Source organism: Triturus cristatus, chromosome 1_1 (genome assembly GCF_964204655.1).
Source record: "Triturus cristatus chromosome 1_1, aTriCri1.1, whole genome shotgun sequence".
Lineage (NCBI taxonomy): Eukaryota > Metazoa > Chordata > Amphibia > Caudata > Salamandridae > Triturus > Triturus cristatus.
Genome location: NC_140579.1, coordinates 406,192,278 through 406,211,644, shown reverse-complemented (window position 1 = coordinate 406,211,644; position 19,367 = coordinate 406,192,278). Strand labels below are relative to the sequence as shown.

Genomic DNA, 19,367 nt, shown 5'->3' with positions numbered 1-19,367 from the left:
GGCTGGGGTACGGTCCTGGGGTACGGGGCGTACAGGTGCGGGGCTGGGAGACTGGCCTGGGGTGCGGCCCGTACAGGTGCGGGGCTGTGCTACGGTGTTGGGGTACGGTGCGGAGGGGGGGGTACGGTGCTGACATAGGGGGGTACGGTGCTGACATGTGCGGGGTGAGGGGGGCTGTACGACTCGTATTTGGGCACAAGTTTACCCGTGTACATGTAGGCTACAGCGTTCGCTCCGTATGGGGCCTTTTACATGCGGTTGTGTATTCGGACGAGCGGTATGGATCGTACTTGCGCGCTCGGACTTCTGTTTTACGATTTGCACGTAAAAATGTCCGGCTCCCTGTCGGACCATTTTCCCGACGCAATTCGTATGTATTTTTCACGTATGAATCGTACTTTGCATTTTGTACGGTACTTGTACGATTCGTACGTAAAAAAATACGGATACGAGTCGGACGGTAAATTTTTTTAACGGATCGGAATCGGCACCTAAATGCTAGCCCACTCAAAGTGTTCCTGCAAAGACGACCCCTCCTTTGACCCTCAACTATCTCTGTTAACAGACATGCTTACAGCCTAGAGACATGGACACACAGTCGCCCTTAACCTCGTATATCCACATGCGGAACTGAGATTCTTCTGAACTCTCTACGTCAGAGGAGCTGTCAACGACTGAGGTCTCCGAAAAAGCATGTGCTCTATCATCACGGCTCCCCTCTTCTCCCCACTTCTCCCTAACAGTTCTGTAGCCAAACTTGTCTCGCAACATTCTTGCCATTGCAAACTATCCGACACCTTGTTTTGTCCCCTGCAAATGGGCTGGCTTCAAGTAATTGTTTTGTTACATGGAATGTGGCATTACTTAGACTGCGCTTCTCGTCTGACATGCTGGGTTCAAAGCCCCTTCTCTGCCCGTCCCTGGGACGGCCTCGCTATTTGCATGCGGTATACGCTTCTTTGATCTCCTGATTGTTGGACAGGCTTTGGAGGATGGTTATGGATTACGTTCCAAGAATGCACTCTCTCTTCCAGTTACCAGAGTATGTAAGTGTGTTTTATAAAAACATGAGAGACTACGAGAAAGGTGGAGAGAAAAAAAGGGAGAGAGTGATAGTGTGTGTGTGTGTGTGTGCAAATACACTGCCCATGTTTCTCTTAAAGCAGTTTTTCTTTTATTGCTATTATTGGGGCATCTTGTCTGCCTGACCTCTGCCCAGAGTTCCATGCTCCGAGTAGAAGAGAAGGCCAACTTTTGCATGCTTACCTATGATTTTCAATCTTGAAAGTAAGGTGCAGTGAGTTGTGCAGCTGCTTCTAGAAATGTTGATTTTACCAGTAGTGTGGTGCATTTGTGCTGGGTGGCACGTGGTGCTAACAACGCTCCTGAAATGCTAGCTGGAAGTGCGTTGGTCATGTCAGTGTGCGAAAAGGACAGCCATGGTCATGGGCTGTAAGTTGCTTTGGAGTGGTGAAGAAAGGTTGGTGTTCCACAGTCGCCCAAACTGAAATCAACTGTCTGAGCTACTCTTCACTTGATGTTTAATGGATAGACTTTGTGAAAGGCTATTAGTGTCTTGGTTGAGGCTGAGGTGGACGGAAGATGCCTAGGTGGGACTAGTGCCCTGGCACAAACAACATCTATTGCGCTATCTGGCTGATGACACTATGACCGGTATCGAGTAGTAATACCAGTGGCCCATATGGGGCAAGAGAGTTTCTAGTGGAGCTAAATTGCCAATGGTGTCAAAGGCAACTGACAGGTCAAAGCCAGTGCAGGGAAGTAGGCACATCATAGACTAGGCGGACTGGGGTTGCCTGCATTGTCAAGATGCGCAAGGAGCGGGTTGGTGGCTGCCCGCTAAAGAATTTGTGCTCAGAAGGAAGGGTGGGAGACGCGGCAGTAAGTATTTGAAACATTTGTCACAGTCGAGTTTGGTTTGTTGGAAACTACTGCCCCAAAGACCTACCTCTGATTCAAACATGATGTACCTCCCGGTCCATCTTCTGTTCTGAGGCCATGCCTCCCCTCACCCACCTCTCCTCCCTCCCGTCTCTACCTCTCAGCTTCAGCCAGCTTCTCCAGCCGGAAGCGTTCGGCCTTGGCTGGCTTCATGACGCACGTCTCCAGCTCCTTCTCCTTGCGGGTGATCTCCTACTCCTGCAGCTGGATCTGCTGCGTGCGCTCCACTACCTGGACCTGCATCTTCTGCTCCTCGATCTTCTGCTTCGTGTTCGCCACCTGCTGGGGCATTGACAGGAGGAATCAGGTGGGGTCGAAGATCACCTTCAGCCTCACTCTACCCACTCATGTTGCTCTCCTCTCACAGCAGGGAGATGCGGGATAGGAACCACACAACACCATCAATCACACACATGACAAGGAGAACCCAGGAATGCAGTCTGCGCATCAGCATCCCCCTCCTTCATGCAGCATCTACCTCCTTCACGCAGCATCCACCTCCTGCACGCAGCATCCACCTCCTGCACACAGCATCCACCCCCTTCACGCAGCATCAACCTCCTTCAGGCAGCATCCACCTCCTTCACTCAGCATCCACCTCCTTCACGCAGCATCCACCTCCTTCACGCAGCATCCACCTCCTTCAAGCAGCATCCACCTCCTTCAAGCAGCATCCACCTCCTTCAAGCAGCATCCACCTCCTTCAAGCAGCATCCACCTCCTTCACGCCACATCCACCTCCTTCACGCCGCATCCACCTCCTTCACGCCGCATCCACCTCCTTCACGCCGCATCCACCTCCTTCACGCCGCATCCACCTCCTTCACGCCGCATCCACCTCCTTCACGCCGCATCCACCTCCTTCACGCCGCATCCACCTCCTTCACGCCGCATCCACCTCCTTCACGCCGCATCCACCTCCTTCACGCCGCATCCACCTCCTTCACGCGGCATCCACCTCCTACACGCGACATCCAACTCCTTCATGCCGCATCCACCTCCTTCACGCCACATCCACCTCCTTCATGCACGCAGCATCCACCTCCTTCACGCAGCATCCACCTCCTTCACGTGACATCCACCTCCTTCACGTGACATCCACCTCCTGCACGCAGCATCCACCTCCTTCATGCAGCATCCCCCCTCCCTCACGCAGCAATCACCTCCTTCACGCAGCATCCACCTCCTTCACGCGGCATCCCCCTCCTTCACGCGGCATCCACCACCTTCATGCAGCATCCACCTCCTTCACGCAGCATCCACCTCCTTCATGCGACATCCACCTCCTTCACGCAGCAACCACCTCCTTCACGCAGCAACCACCTCCTTCATGCGACATCCACCTCCTTCACGCAGCAACCACCTCCTTCACGCGACATCCACCTCCTTCACGCGGCATCCACCTCCTTCACGCGGCATCCACCTCCTTCACGCGGCATCCACCTCCTTCACGCGGCATCCAACTCCTTCACGCGGCATCCACCTCCTTCACGCGGCATCCACCTCCTTCACTCGGCATCCACCTCCTTCACTCGGCATCCACCTCCTTCACCTCCTTCACGCGACATCCACCTCCTTCACGCGACATCCACCTCCTTCACGCGACATCCACCTCCTTCACGCGACATCCACCTCCTTCACGCGACATCCACCTCCTTCACGCGACATCCACCTCCTTCACGCACCATCCACCTCCTTCACGCAACATCTACCTCCTTCACGCATCCACCTCCTTCAAGCACCATCCACCTCCTTCACGCAGCATCCACCTCCTTCACGCAGCATCCACCTCCTTCACGCACCATCCACCTCCTTCACACAGCATCCATCTTCTTCACGCAACATCCACCTCCTTCACGAATCCACCTTCTTCAAGCAGCATCCACCTCCTTCATGCAGCATCCCCCTCCTTCACACTACATCCACCTCCTTCACGCTACATCCACCTCCTTCACGCATCCACCTCCTTCACGCATCCACCTCCTTCAAGCAGCATCCACCTCCTTCACGCATCTTCCCCCTCCTTCACGCTACATCCGGTAAACAGACATAATATCGAATAAGAAATATCGCCAGGACAGAATATCGAGTTTTTAATATAGAATGGACAGAATATCGAATTGCCAAAATATAGTGGTGAAATAATATCGAAAATCAGGTAAGAAATATCGATTTAAATAATATAGAAGTAAGTAATATCGACAGTCATAATATAGTTGTTAAAAATATCGAATTTTTTTTATAGTGTTTTAAGTGTTAGTATATGTGTTAAAAGTATGTATTAATTTTGGAATGTATGTTCAAATATTTTTTAAGTAATTAATTTTATGTTATTTAATTTTTGTGTAATTTAATTCCGTAGCGGGTTGTGGGTTTATAGGGGATTAGTGTGGGAAGTAATTTAATTATAGTACATTAAATAATAATTTTTAGGAATTATTAATTATTTTTAATATAATTTTGCGTTTTATTTCTGTAGCGGGTTGTGGGTTTATAGGGGAATAGGGTGGGAAGTAATTTAATTGTTATTAGGTGATTATTAATTGGTATTGAAAATTAATTGGTTGTTGATTAATTATTAATTGGTAAATAATCTGTATTAATTGGTAATTAATTTGTATTAATTTGTATTCATTGTTTAATTGATAATTATGTTAATTGTATTAATTTATTATTTGTAGTGGGTTGTGGGTTTATAGGGGAATATGGTGGGAATTAATTTAATTGTAAATAATTAATTTTTTTAATAATTTTTGTATATTGCTAATTAATTTAATCTTAATTAATTGTTAGTTGGTATTAATTATATTTATTAATTTTTGGTATTGGAAATTAATTGGTTGTTAATTAATTATTAATAGGTAATTAATCAAAAAAATGGTATTTGTAATTAATTAATTCTTAAATATTGTGTGATTGGTAATTAATTGTAATACTTTTTTTTTGGTATTCATAATTTATTTATTTTTAATAAAATATTAAATTATTATTTTCCCTACTATTGCACTCACTGGAGTGGGAATAGTAATTTTTACCCCTACGCTATCCAACGCTTTCCCTACTATTGCACTCACTGGAGTGAAAATAATAATTTTTACCCCTACGGTATCCAACGCTTACCCTACAGTTGCACTCACTGGAGTGGGAATAGTACATTTTACCCTCCTGCTATCCGACGCTTTCCCTACTGTTGCACTCTCTGGAGTGGGAATAGTAATTTTTACCCCTATGCCATCTGACGTTTTCCCTACTGTTGCACTCACTGGAGTGGGAATAGTAAATTTTACCCCTACGCTATCCAACGCTTTCCCTACTTTTGCACTCTCTGGAGTGGGAATAGTAATTTTTACCCCTACGCTATCCAACGCTTTCCCTACTGTTGCGGTCTCTGGAGTGGGAATAGTAATTTCTAGCCCTACTCTATCCAATGCTTTCCCTACTGTTGCACTCTTTGGAGTGGGAATAGTAATTTTTACCCCTATGCTATCCAACGCTTTCCCTACTGTCGCACTCACTGGTGTGGGAATAATAAATTTTACCCTCCCGCTATCCAACGCTTTCCCTACTGTTGCACTCTCTGGAGTGTGAATATTAATTTTTACCCCTACGCTATCCAATGCTTTCCCTATTATTGCACTGTCTGGAGTGGGAATACTAATTTTTACCCTCCCGCTATCCAACGCTTTCCCTACTGATGCACTCTCTGGAGTGAGAATAGTAATTTTTACCCTCCCTCTATCCAACGCTTTCCCTACTATTGCACTTACTGGAGTGGTAATAGTAAATTTTACCCGCCCGCTATCCTACGCAAAAAATATTGCATATTTTTAATTAATATTATGTTAATATATATGTATAATGTTTTTTTTTACTTACATTAATTATTTATTAATTTTAAAGTAATTTAAGTATTTTTAAGTATGTTTCAGTTAATTATATGTATTATTTCATGAATTTTACATTAATTTTAAGAGATTTAAAAAATTCGATATTTTAACTAACTATATTTTTTACGGGTGTACATACACGGGGGGGTACGACATGTACACAGGTGTACATACACGGAGGGGTACGACACGTACACGGGTGTACATACACGGGGGTACGACTCGAATGTACGGGGGCTGGGGGGGGGTCGGCGCGTATGTACGGGGGCTGGGGGGGGTCGGTGCGTACATACGGGGGCTGGGGGGGGGTACGGCGCGTACCGGGCCACCTACTCTGGTCGTTTCGCGCCGTACTTCGCTTTTCCGGCACATTTGGGTGCCGTGAAAATATTGCCGTCCGGACTGCTGTCGGTTCGAATCGTACTTCCTGGGTCGTGAAGCGCTGCCTGAAAGCGTCCCGACGTCACGTCGCAACATTCCCGGATCACATTCGTATGTATATTTTCGTCGGTCGGTGTTTTTTACGATTCGTACGGAAATGGTGTTTCCGTGCGAATCGTAATTCCATGTTTGTAAAGTTTTACAACCGGGTACGAGTCGGACGGAGAAAACGCTTCGACCGACGGTTCGTACCCGGTTTTTACCGGATCGTAATCGGCACCTCTGTCTAGACACCATCTTCTTTTAAAATATTCTACCTGCTCACAGATCTCAGAAACGCTTGATGAATATTTAACTTGAACCATGAACTCTGACCTGTCACATAGAATTATTCAAGTATATATCTTCTTAGCCCAGAAGACGCAACATAACAGATTGTATAGGTCAAAATACACGTGTTGGCATTCCTTTCTTTCCTTTACCAAATGTCCCATGAACTTGTTCTGATCTCCGAACCAGACGGGGAAAGAAAACAATTTAACAATGGAGTCGATGCCCATGCACATTATCACCAAGAGGAAGAGTCACTTTGTCTCGTGACTCAAGACTTATTCGACGAAAAACAAAATGATTGCTTACTAGTAGGAGTAGCTTTGCAGCTGCAAGAGTTTTCTGGATACACATGCTGTGCATTACTCCGCCATCTAGTGATTGGGTCTGGAATAGTCTTTGTTTTCTTTTTTTTGCTTGAGGCATCGGCGACCACCATTTGGTGCTAGGTCCATCCCTTGTGTGACGTCAGACTGCGCCTCAGAAGTTCCTGTGCGTGGTAGCCATCTTCGGATTCTTTTTTCCCCTCTTTTCTTTAGCCTAAGTCTTAAATCCTGTTGTCTTTAGATGCTAGTTCTTTGGTTTACGTGATCGTTTAACCCACCTATTAGCATTCCTCTTCTGAGGGGAGGTGGGTGGGTCGCATGTGAATCCAGAAAACTCTTCAAGCTGCAAAACTACTCCTACTGGTAAGTAACCACTTTGTTTTGCAGCATGAATACTTTTCTAGATTCACATCCTGTGCATTAGATTATGTAGTGGTTTCCCCCTCCTTGGGGGTGGTTGTGGTAAGATGAGAAAGACCTTGCGAACAAGTGTTGAAGTACCTTTTGTCCCACTTGAGCTTCTTTAGTCATCTGTATATCCACGCTGTAATGTTTGGTAATGTGTGTGGGTATGCTCATGTTGCTGCAGCACATAGGGGCAGATTTACAAGCCCCCTACGCCACCAGTACGTCACTTTTAGTGACGTACTGGTGGCGCAAGGGGCTCCTCAATATTTACAAGGACAGGAAATCCACCCTGCGTGATATTTCCTCTCCTTATAAATACGGCCCCTTCACACGCAGCACTTTGCGTTGAAGGGGCGTTCCATGGGTGTTGCTGTGGGTGTTCCCACGCAACACCCCTTGAACAAGACAAATCTCCAGATTGACGAGAAATCGTAAATCTGGAGATGTGTCTGAATGCTACGCCACCCTAGAGGTGGCGTAGAGAGGCGCAACGAGGAGAAATGTTTTCATTTCTCCTCGTTTCTTCCTCTTTCAATGCGTGCTGTATAAGAGGAAAAAGCCCCTTCCTGCACAAAAACAATTTCCCACGATGCAGGCATCCTTGCACCATGGTGCAAGAGTACCTGCGCCAGCGCATGGCTGCAGTTTGTGCGCCAGCACAGGGGGAAGCACAGAGAAGCGACATATTCTTCTAAATATGTCGCATCCCTGTGCTTCGGAAGTGCCGCAGCGTGGCGCAGCCAAAGGGCATGCGGTGCCACGCTGCGGCACTTCCTTGTAGATCTGCTCCATAGTGTCTATTGTGAATGAAGGCCGGGGTTGCCCCTTTTATCCTTGTTGAGTGTGCTTTTGGGCATGTTCTTGCTAAGGCATAGCTTACTTGAATTGCCTCTACAATGCAACGTGCAATTGTCCCCTTTGTCACTGGTGCTCCCTTGTTGGACCTTGAGTGAGAGACGAACAATTGATCGGTGATGTATTTGAGTTCTGCTTTGTGCATGGGCTCAAATAGTCCTGTTATTTGCTGTGTTAAGAACTGTGTTTAAGCTCCACATTGGGGCTGGAGCCTTCCTTTGGGGTGCAATCCTCTTGGACCCCTCAAGGAATCTTTTGATGACTGGTGCTGTGAAGAAACATTTACATAAATCTCCCCTGGTGTAGGCTACAATTGCTTCCAGGTGCACCTTGAGGCTTGAGTAGTTGATCCTGCTGTCTAGCAAGTGTGTAAGATATATGAGCGCTGTCTCATGTGTGGAAATTGAGTTTATTGTATTGTTATTTGTGCAACATATGGTGTACCGTTTCCGCTTAGCTGCATATAATTGTCTTGTGGTTTGTTTTCTTGCTTCTTTTAGTATTTCCATTGTTCTTTGCAGTATGTTTAAATAACTGAACTATATGTATTCAGGCACCAGGCTGCTATGCTGAGCGTTGCTGGTTCTGGGAGAAAGATTTGCCCCCTTTGCATTTTGAGGAGGTCCTTGTCTGCCCTGAACTTGATCATTTGTCCCCCGGACAGTTTGAGTAAGCTTGAGTACCAGGTTTGTCTTGCCCATTGAGGGGCTATGAGTATTAGGTTTGTTTCTGGTTGTCTGGCTTTTTCCAGAACCCTTTGTAATAGAGGAATTGGAGGAAAAGTGTATGCAAATGTCCCTGACCAGTTTAGTGACAGGGCATTCCATCTTGATAGATGGTGTTGAAACCTGGAAACGAAGGATTGGCATTTTTTGTTACCATTGTTGCGAACAGGTCTATTTCTGGAGTTCCCCAGCGGTTGAAGACCTGTTGCAGGCTCCTTTGTTTTATCTCTCACTTGTGCGAGCTGCTGTTCAGTCTGCTGAGTTGATCTGCTTTCCTGGCAGGTGAGTTATCTGTGGGTTGAATTTCCTTGAATTGGCCACCATTTATATATTTCCTGTGCTAGCTTGCTTAGGGTGAATGATTTTATTCCTCCCTGTTTGTTGAGGTAAAACAATGTTGTGGTATTGTCCATATGGATCAATACTGTCTTCCTTTCTATGTGGGCTTAGAATGCCTTTAGTGCCAGGAACACCATCTTTATCTCTAGGACGTTGATGTGCTTTATGGAGTCTGCATCGTTCCACTGACCCTGTACCCTCAGGTTTCTTGAATGTGCTCCCCAACCCGTGTGGTACGCATTTGTTGTGATGGTCACTGAGGGAGTTGTTGATTTGAAAGGTCCCCTTTGTGTTATGTTCCCGGATGCTCACCATTGTATCTCCCTCTGAACCTTTTCTGTTACAACCACTAGATCTTCCCAACTCCCTGTGGTTTGTGACCAACTGTTGCATAGCCACTCCTGTAGAGGGCGCATGTGGAGACGTACATGGGTGATGAGGGGAATGCATGATGCTATCATGTCCATGAGTTTCATGACTGTCCTCATTGAGAAGACTGTCCCTACTGGTAGAGGTTAGTTTCTTGTCCGATAGCTTGTATTCTGTTCTGGGTCGGGAATGCCTGTACAACCTTGGAGTTTAATCTTGCTCCTAAGAAGCTCTTTTCTTGTCTGGCTTTGTTGATGGATTTTTCTGGTTTATTGAAAACCTCAATTTTTGCAGGGTTGTGATCACCTGATGAACAAATGTGTAACATCTTTGCATTGAATTTGCCTTCACCAGCCAGTCGTCTAGGCAGAAAGAGACCTGGATTCCTCTCCTTCTTAGGGATGCAGCAACCCTGCTAGGCACTTTGCGAAGACTCTTTGTGCCAATTTTATCTCAAAAGGCACAACTTTGTATTGGTACTGAATGTTCTTCTGGAAGAACCTAAGGTATTTGTGGTGAGCTTGGTTCATGGGGATGTGTAGATATGCGTCCTTTAGATCTATTGTTGCCATAAAATCCCCTTTTTTCCAGCTGCGGGATTACTTCCTGTAGTGCTGACATTTTGAAATGCTGCGTGCAAATGAATTTGTTTATGAATCTGAGGTCTAAGATGGGTCTTAGCGTGAGATCTTGCTTTGGAACCAAGAAGTAAGGTGAATAGTTTCTTTTCAAGTGCTTCTCTACTGCTTGTTTTTATAAGAGCTCCATTAATTCTTGTCTTAATTGTAAGAGTTCTGTTCCTTGGACATTCTTCTTTGTTGGTGGATTTGATGGGGGTTTGTTTGTTAGTTCCATACAATAGCTGTGACGTGCCACATTTAAAATGAAACTGCCTATGGTGATGTTTTCCCGTTGAAGTAGGTGATGAGCTACTCTGCCTCCCACTGGTGTTGTGTGGGGATCTTTTGTTTTGGGCAAGTTGCTTGGAGTTTGCTCCTCCCCCACTCGAGGGTTGTCTCCTGGCTCTTTCTCTGCCCTGAAATGGCTGCCTTGGTTGCTGTTGCCAGGCTTGGTATCCTGACTGCTGGTTTGATTGTTGTCTGTCGCCTTGAGTTTGATTTTGTTGTTGTTGGCCTGTTGAGAAGACTTCCATTCCTGTAGGTCTTCTGAGGTTAAAACCTCCTCTCATGAAGGTGCCCCTCTGTTGCAGGGTTCCCATAGCCCTGTTCATCTAATTGTCCTTTTTTATTTGTTGAGGGGATTCATCTACTTCACTTCAAAACAGGTCGTCTCCTGTGAAGGGTCTGTTAATAATTGAAGTTTGGACCTCTTGCTTGAAGCCTGATATCCGTAGCCAGGCGTACCTTCTGAACTTTTGTCTGATGACTGTACCGGCTACCTCTAGGGCTGATTTCAGGCAGGCGTTTGCTATGTTCTTTTCCTCTTGTATGATGTCATTTCATTGTTGGCAGCCATACCTGTTCAGGAGGGCATTGGAGTTTGCATTGCTGCCTTCCTCTCCATCTTTCTCCCCACCATGTCCATTCTTTTGCTTTCTCTCTCTGGAGGTGGGCCAGTGGAGGAGTGAGCGCTGCTCCTTCTTCTTGCTGTAGTGACAAATATGGAGTCTGCAACTGTGTTCTCCTGAATGTATTTAGGGTCCTTTGAGGAGGGTTTTTATTTTTCTCAACTGTTGGGTTAACCCCTTTGCTGAGGCAGGCTCCTTAAAAGCATCCTTGCCCTGGTCAAGAATGCTTGGTAGCATTGGAAGGTATTGTGTCTCCTTGGTGAATGATACCAATGTCTCTAGGAGGAAGCAGGAGTCTCCTTTCTCCTCCTCTAAGGGGACCCTGAAGGTATCAGCTGCTCTCTTGATGAGGCTGTTGTAGAAGGCTATGTCGTCTGGTGGCGAAGCCTGCGAGGGATAGCTACAGACCTCATCTTCTGGGCTTTCTGTGTCAAGGTGGTTCCATTCTTCCTCAAAAGTCCCCGAGGCTTCCACCTCTTCTGGAGCGTCGAGCTCCTCTTTGACATTTTCTTTGTGCGGTTCGGGGGTTGTCGGAGATTTGAGGATATCTTTCTCTTCTTTGGCGTTTTTGGCGGCACTGGCCTCGTTGAACTCCTTCTTCCGCTTTGAGGAGTCTCTTCTTTTTCTCCACCTTGAGGCCCCTTTCGGCATCTGAGGCTGGGGAGATCCTCTACTTGGGTGTGGTGGTTTCTGGCTCCGAGTGTGTGGGCTTATCCTTCGTGGCCTCTTGTTCGGGGTTTGCCTCTGTCGGTTTTGATGATCTTCCCTCGTGGGTATCCCTGGTGTGGGATCCGTGGGATTCTCTTGGTCGCAGCTGATCCTCAGTCGTCGTTTTCTTCGGTGCCTGGGCTGATTTTTAGGTCTCGCCTGAGCCAGTGCATGCGCTGTCACAGGCGAGACATTTAGTAAGTGGGGCTTTTGAAAGTGCAACCCACCAGCTTTTGCTGGCCTAAAGCTTGCGTTCACGCGAGCGTGAACATGCACAGCTGCCAGCTTTCAGCGCCCGAGGTGCCATCTGGTGCGTGATTACTTTCACTTTTGGCGGTGCTGCGCGCGCACCACTCGCGTGTTTGCCGACGCACTCACCCCTGCTTTCACTTTTGCCGTCTTTTTTTTTTTAACGGCGCGCGCACCCCTGCTTTCACTTTTGCCGAGAACTTTTATTTCAGCACGAAAAATGCAGACAGAGACATTTCCTTAAGTATGTTGCCCGTTCCATGAGCATGTCCTTTTCTCTATGGACAAAATGTATTTTATTTCAGCACACTGCCTTTTCCATAAACATATTGCTTTCTGCAACAACAAAATGTTTTTTTTAGCACGCTGACTTTCCATAAGCGTACTCCCTGTCCTCTCAGCAAAAGCCTTTTCTGTAAAAATCCGGTCTTTTTTTATGAGTACCTTTTCTTTTCGAAGTGCACGCTGCTTCCTCTGTAAACATGTTGATTTTTTAATGAACTCACTGTCTGCAGGTTTCCTTTTCTAAGAGCACGTTGCATTTCTGTAAACATGCTCCGTTTTTAATGAGCACCGTGTCATTTATAGAGCATGCTTCCTTTTCTGAATGCATGCTGCTTTTCCATGAGCACAAGGCATTCTCTGTGAGCACATCACCTTTTCTAGGAGCACGTTGCCTTTAACATATGCCAACTGCCTTTTCTGTTAACACGTTGCCTTTTCTAGGAGCACATTGCCTTTTCTGTTAGCATATTGCCTTTTCTAGGAGCAAATTGCCTTTTCTAGGAGCACATTGCCTTTTCTAGGAGCATGCTCTCTTTACGATGCGCAGAACTTATTTTTCATGAGCTCATTGCCTTGCTCGAGACCACATTGCTTTTACTATAAGTATGCTCACTCTTCTAGAGCAACAAATCTTTTATAAGCAAACATTTCTTTTAAAAGCACATTCCCTTTTTTATGACTACATTTCCTTTTTTGAGAACAGGTTGCCTTTTCCATACGCATATTAAGAACACGTTGCATTTTATGAGCGCATTGCCTCTTTTCCGAACACATTACACTCTCTGAACACATTACCTTCATTGAACAGATTACCTTCTTTGAACACATTACCTTCTTTGAACACATTGCATTTTTAAGACTACATTGGCCTTTCTACTAACACAATGCTTTTTTAGGAGTACATTGCTTCTTCTATGAGCCAATGCCCTTGTTTGAACATATTCCTTTTATTAACTAAATGCCTTTCTATGATCAGAAGTCATTTTGGGCCCAAAATACCTTTCAGGTCTATGATATCTTTTCCCGTCAAGTGTCTCTTTCTTTTCCTATTTTTCTGTCTTTTGTTCTCTGTCGTTTGGTGGCCCTATTTAGGCAAACAGTGTTTACAGGACTTGTGAGTCATGCCTGGATTGAATGGTAAAGCATAAAGATAAGCATCATTATTTGACATTGGAGGAATTTGTCCAGTCATTTCTTAAAATGACTTCTAGGTAGACGTTTTAACCATACCTTCAACTGTATATTCAAGTGGTACAAAATACATCACGTCTGTGAGAGTTCACCTGGCAACAGTTAACATTGTATGTTGGACTAAATATTGACGAATCACACACTCATTCTTTACTTCAAAGAAAAATGTCTTGAGTCTGTACCAACAACTGTACTACTCTGTGCCACTATACTCCGTGCCAAGCCACTCCACTCCACAGCATGCCACTGTTTTTCTACACCTATCTACTCCACTTTACACCACTCCAATCTGCTCTGTGCCACTCTACTCTACTCAACTCTACAGCATGCCTCTGTACTCCACTCTACTACATTCTGCTCTATGCCACTTACTCCACTCTGCAATCTGCCACTCTACGCCATTCTGTGCAACTCCAATCGAAGCCACTCCAGCCTACACCACTCTTTGGCACTCTTTGCCATTCTGCGCCATTCTACACTCTATGCAACTCATCTTAACTCCCCTTTACATCACTCTGTTATGCCACTCCACTCTACTTTATGCAACTCTACTCTACGCCGCTCTACTCCACACAACTAAATTGAACTTTACGGTGCTCTACACCCCTCTACTCCCTTCAGCTCAACTCCACACCATTATCACTATCTCCCTCTCACACTGTCTCTCTGACCTTTCTTCTCTCTTCCATAATCTCACACATCCCTTGCAGTTCCTTCCCCACACTATTGTTCCTCTCCCTCCCCCTCGCTCTACACTGCAGCCTCCCTCTCTGAACTCAAACAGGTAGGCCATGCCTGCTAAAATTATATATAAGAAAAAATACATAAAACTTTGTTGAATTTTAACTAAACAGCCCGCCCACTTTTGGATTCTGTTTTAACCGATCTTTGATTCTCCAGGTAGGGAGCATACATTTTCTGAGACTGCACTGTGGCTTACTGCTAAAATTATTCGGCGTGACGTTTTCCGTGTTCATATCATCTCGCATTCCTTCTACCCGTTCAGCAACAGAATTGCTTCAGGGAAGGGAGCGACTGCATGATGACTCCCTGAAGGGAAAATTATTTCTTAACCGTACCAGTTTACAATGGTAAGCACCAGGACTGTGTTGTTAGATTAACATAGAATAATAGCTTTCTTGATTGGGTGTGAACTGAACCACAGAGAGCACAGCTAGCAACAAAACAACCATTGGCATAGCCAATAGGTCTCGCCTTTGGGACCTTATAAGTGTTTAGCCATGCAACAGTTGATGTTGTTGCACCAAGGATATTGTGCTGCATAACTAAATACTTATAAGGTCCCAAAAGCGAGACCTATTGGCTATGCCCATGCTTGTTGTGCCTTCTTTTCGTGGCCCTTGGTTTCCGACGGGTGACAGTTTCCTACCTTGTCTGTTTTCTTTTCTGTGTCTTTTGTCACCTTCTTCCTGGTACGCCTCTTCTCGGTGTCCCCTTCGAGGATCTCGATGTGTGGCCCCTGTATGTCGATTCTGCGGGCACTCCCTGATCATCCTCATCACTTGAGAGGCTGAAGTCCCTCAGCGATGGTTGTTTCTGGCTTTGGACCATGACTGCGTAATGGTCCTCCCTGCTTTCGGCGTACCTTGAGTGTCTTCGACATGAACACTGCAAAGACCTCGCAGTCTTCAACCTTGTGATCCCTCGGCTGGCAGAGGTTACAAACGTTGTGTGGATCGCACTGTGCAAACTTGTGGTGGCACTTTGGGCAGAATTTGAAAAGAGGTATTTTCCATGGCCCTTACCTCGCCCTCTTTTGATCCATCTGCGTTGTTGCTCCATTGGGGTCTCCCGACGGAAAAGTTTCCAGAGGTCTTTCTCCATCTCCAGTGTCTTCTCAGTCGATGATTGATGTTTTTTTCACTCAAATTTCTTGATTCTTTTGTGGATTTCATCCAAAACTTCAGAGTGTCTCCCTTTGCTTCCAGACCCAACAACAGAAAAAAGAATCTGAAGATGGCTACCACACACAGGAACTTCCGGGGCGCAGTCTGACGACACACAAGGGATGGACCTAGCACCAAATGGTGGTCGACGCTGCCCCAATCAAAAAAAGCAACAAAAAAACCCCAAAGAAACAAAGACTATTCCAGACCCGACCACCGGTTTGCGGAAAAATACACAGCATATGAATCCAGAAAAGGATTCATGCTGCAAAACATCTTGCACAGATCTGGACCCAACATTAGATGGCTAATTTTAAATCATTTTAAGAAATACTTTCGAGTCTGGTGTTAAACTGTGGACCTACAAATTGTTAAATTACTATTACATTGGGAAGCGTTAGACTTGTGCCACTGCTAGACTGAAGTCAAGCACAGGTTTCCAAAGAGCTACCTCCCTCATTACTGGCTGTAGTGTGATAATACTGAGCTGAGGGCCGCAAGGTACACAGGGATATCCATTAAAGCTTTCTCACACAGGGATTGATAACACATTTGACTGACAGCCCCAAAACAAAACACACCGGGGGCTTCAGCCTTCTCCCCCACCACGGTGCTTCATTCTTGGCATCAATCACAGATTCTCAGCCTCTCCCTTGATTCCTGCCAAGGTTCCTCACCTGCAGCTGGTAGGCCAGGTCTGACTCTGCCTTCCTAGTGTTCACCTCGATGTCATAGGATGCTTTCTTCAACTCAAAGTCCTGTTGGGCCTTCGCCACCTCGGTCTCGTTGATGTACTGTGCCGACACCTTCTCCTGCATGGCCCTTGCTTCCTGAAGAGGCAAGGAGGAGGGCAGAGATTAGAAGAGGGACTTGCTCCCTGAAGAGGCAAGGAGGAGGGCAGAGATTAGAAGAGGGTCTTGATTCCTGAAGAGGCAAGTAGGAAGGCAGAGATTAGAAGAGGGACTTGCTTCCTGAAGAGGCAAGGAGCGGGGCAGAGATTAGAAGAGGGACTTGACTTCGTGAAGAGAAATAGAGGCAGGCAGAGGTTAGAAGAGGGAATGGACTTCCTGAAGAGGCCAGGAGGAGGGCAGAGATTACAAGAGGGAATTGACTTCCTGAAGAGGCAAGGAGGAGGGCAGAGATTAGAAGAGAACTTTAACTTCCTGAGGTGGCAAGGAGGAGGACAGAGATTAGAAGAGGGACTTGACTTCCTGAAGAGGCAAGGAGGAGGGCAGAGATTAGAAGAGGGACTTGCTTTCTGAAGAGGCAAATAGGAGGGCAGAGATTACAAGAGGGACTTGCTTCCTGAAGAGGCAAGGAGGAGGGCAGAGATTAGAAGAGGGACCTGCTTCCTGAAAAGGGAAGTGGGAGAGCGGAGATTAGAAGAGGGACCAACCCAACCATGAGCAGAAAAGGTTTCTCTCAAGAGTGGTCAACACTAGAAACTGTGTAGACACAGGACTGTCAGTGGGAAGAAGCAACAAGCATTGGCATAGCCACTAGGTCTCGTCTTTGGGACCTTATAAGTGTTTAGCCAGAGCTATTGGCTCTGACAATCGGCGCTGCATAATCTCATGAGATACTTCTTGCTAGGCTTGACCTAAAAATGTGGTAACCAGCACATCTGCCACTCAAAAAACCGTTGCCAAGAGAGATGTATTTTGACTTGTTTGCAGCAGAATTACAGCACCGACAGTAGTGACATAGCCAGAAAAGGGGTTGTTGTTTACTTATTCCAATTAAAATAAATATTCCATACAATAATACATGTGTATCATTTGTACAACACGGGTAGGAACCTGTTGCACCATGGAAAGCAATGCAGGGTAGGGAGAGATTATTCAGTCCTAGTTTTATTACCTTTCCGTACTCATAAGCATATTGGGTTATTATACAAGATGCAGTTGAACATTGCAAATTGGATTGTATGAGATGCTCACAACCCAACGTAAAACAACTTCAGTATGCTACACACTCATGACTCTTGGCCGAGATCACAAAGACTGTAATTTGTATTTGACGTCACAGGATAGTATGACATGTCCCTGAAACTTGCTATTTTGTTAATACATATATATGTGCACAGAAGCACAATTTGTTTTTTGAATTATGGTGGCGTTCCCTGTAGATGTAATGCAATATAGTACACCCTTGGACAAAATAAATAGAAAGTGTGTTGCAGCAAAATGTGAAGGTTTTGGCCACAGATTAATAAATTAACATAGTTTCCTAGCTCTCTAAAAACAAACAGAAGGGGGCACTCGGATTTGAACCAGGGACCTGTTAATCTGCAATCCAATGCGTTTCCACTAAGCTATAGCCTCTATTTATGTAGATTTCTCCCTCTAGTTGTCATGAATGTTCATGCAGCAGTGTTATGTGCAGAGCTGATAAAGGATATATTCTCTTATGGCAAGCACAGACAGTAGCCTGACGCCAGTGTGTTGTCGACGCAAAGTCAAACTGCAACAAATCAACCAACTAGAAAGGAGAGTTGGTTGCACCAAGGGTTCTACCTGGATCATAGAAGTTGTGTGGTTTTGTAGCTGCGGTTGGTTTAAATTCCGCTAATATGTATTCTTTGCATAAATGCCGGTCTCACTGCTTTTCATTAATAAATTCCTATCCTTCAATGTGAGTTAATGGGGTAAACATATTTGTGTTGCAGCGGTATTTTATGTATAAGTTGGAGGATTCGGCTGCACGCCTTCCTTTTAGCAACACAGCGCCCTCTTCACGGCCGCTGTGCTTCATGAAACATGAAGCATGGTAAGTTGGTGGCTGTGCTGATGAAAGGCATGTGTCCGCACACACACCCACAGAAGTGCCTATTGCACTGGAACAAGATCAAATTCAGCCTCTGATCAGTATCCTGGCAAATATAGGTCTTGTAAAAAACACGAATAGTATTTTCCTGTTAAAGCCCTGTTTTGAAGTCGGAGGGAGCGGTGTGGACCTGCATTAGCAACACGGCACTGGCTTCACACCCGCTGCACTTCATGAAACATGAAGCGCGACGGGCCGGTGGCCGTGAAGCCACGGCCAATGAAAATACAACAATAATAATGGCACAGTGTGGGCAACGAGGATACAAATATGTTAGACCTGGCACCTTGGCGTGAGTCTCCCTTCCACTTTTTGCTGATGTGCCTCATGTGTTTTGTTGGTGTTAGCTGCTCAGGCCACTGTGCCACTGCTAATCAGTGCCACAGTACAAGTGCTCCCTTTTGAAAAGTGTATACATTGATTGGTGTCCATGTTTGGCTTATTTGGTTTACTATCAGCCCCTAGTAAAGTGTACCAGGAGTGCCAGGGCTTGTAAATACAAATGCTGCTGATGGGCTTGCAGCACTGGTTTTGCCACCCACAGAAGCGGCCTAGTAAAATGTGTCTAAGGTCTGCCATTGCAGAACCTGCGTGCAGTCTGGTACTGTCATGCTGATTGCGCAAGTGCACCTACTTGCCAGTCCCTATACCTTCCCTTAACTGCATATTAGTCACCCTATGGTAGGCCCCAGGGCAGGGTGCATTGTAGGCATAAGGTAGGACATGCCCTGATGTGTGTGGCATGTCCTAATAGTGAATTACAGCCATTTTCGTTTTTCACTATTGAAGGCTACCTGCTCTCCATAGGCCAGAATGGGCTGCTGGAATTATTACACTCTATAATCCCAGTGGACTCCGAGAGCATGGTAGAAAGTCAAGTTTAGTATGCCTGAACTCAGAGTAATAAAATACTTCTTTTAGTAAAGTATTTTAATAGCCTGTGTTTGTAAATACTACTTTTAGAAAGTTAGTATTTACTTGCTTAGCCATTTCAGTCCGCCTCTGCTTTGTGTGTGTTTGCTGCGTAGTTTCAGTGAGGGAGAGGGCTGGGGAATTCCAGGAGACAGTCTGGCTGCCAGGTGGTGGGTAGA

General features: G+C 45.8%; 1 protein-coding gene across 2 annotated transcripts in view; it reads right to left on the bottom strand.

Moving 5' to 3' along the window:
• The window catches only part of LOC146870324 (uncharacterized), a 115,988-nt gene that overhangs the window by 84,992 nt on the left and 11,629 nt on the right, over positions 1–19,367 (bottom strand). For both annotated transcript variants that reach the window (XM_085640185.1, XM_085640182.1), the window contains exons 4-5: positions 16,128–16,280; positions 2,060–2,241 (exon numbers count right to left, since the gene is read on the bottom strand). In XM_085640185.1, coding sequence (XP_085496311.1) covers positions 2,060–2,115 — 56 coding nt within the window. In that variant the 5' untranslated portion in view covers positions 2,116–2,241; positions 16,128–16,280. The remainder of the gene's footprint in view (positions 1–2,059; positions 2,242–16,127; positions 16,281–19,367) is intronic.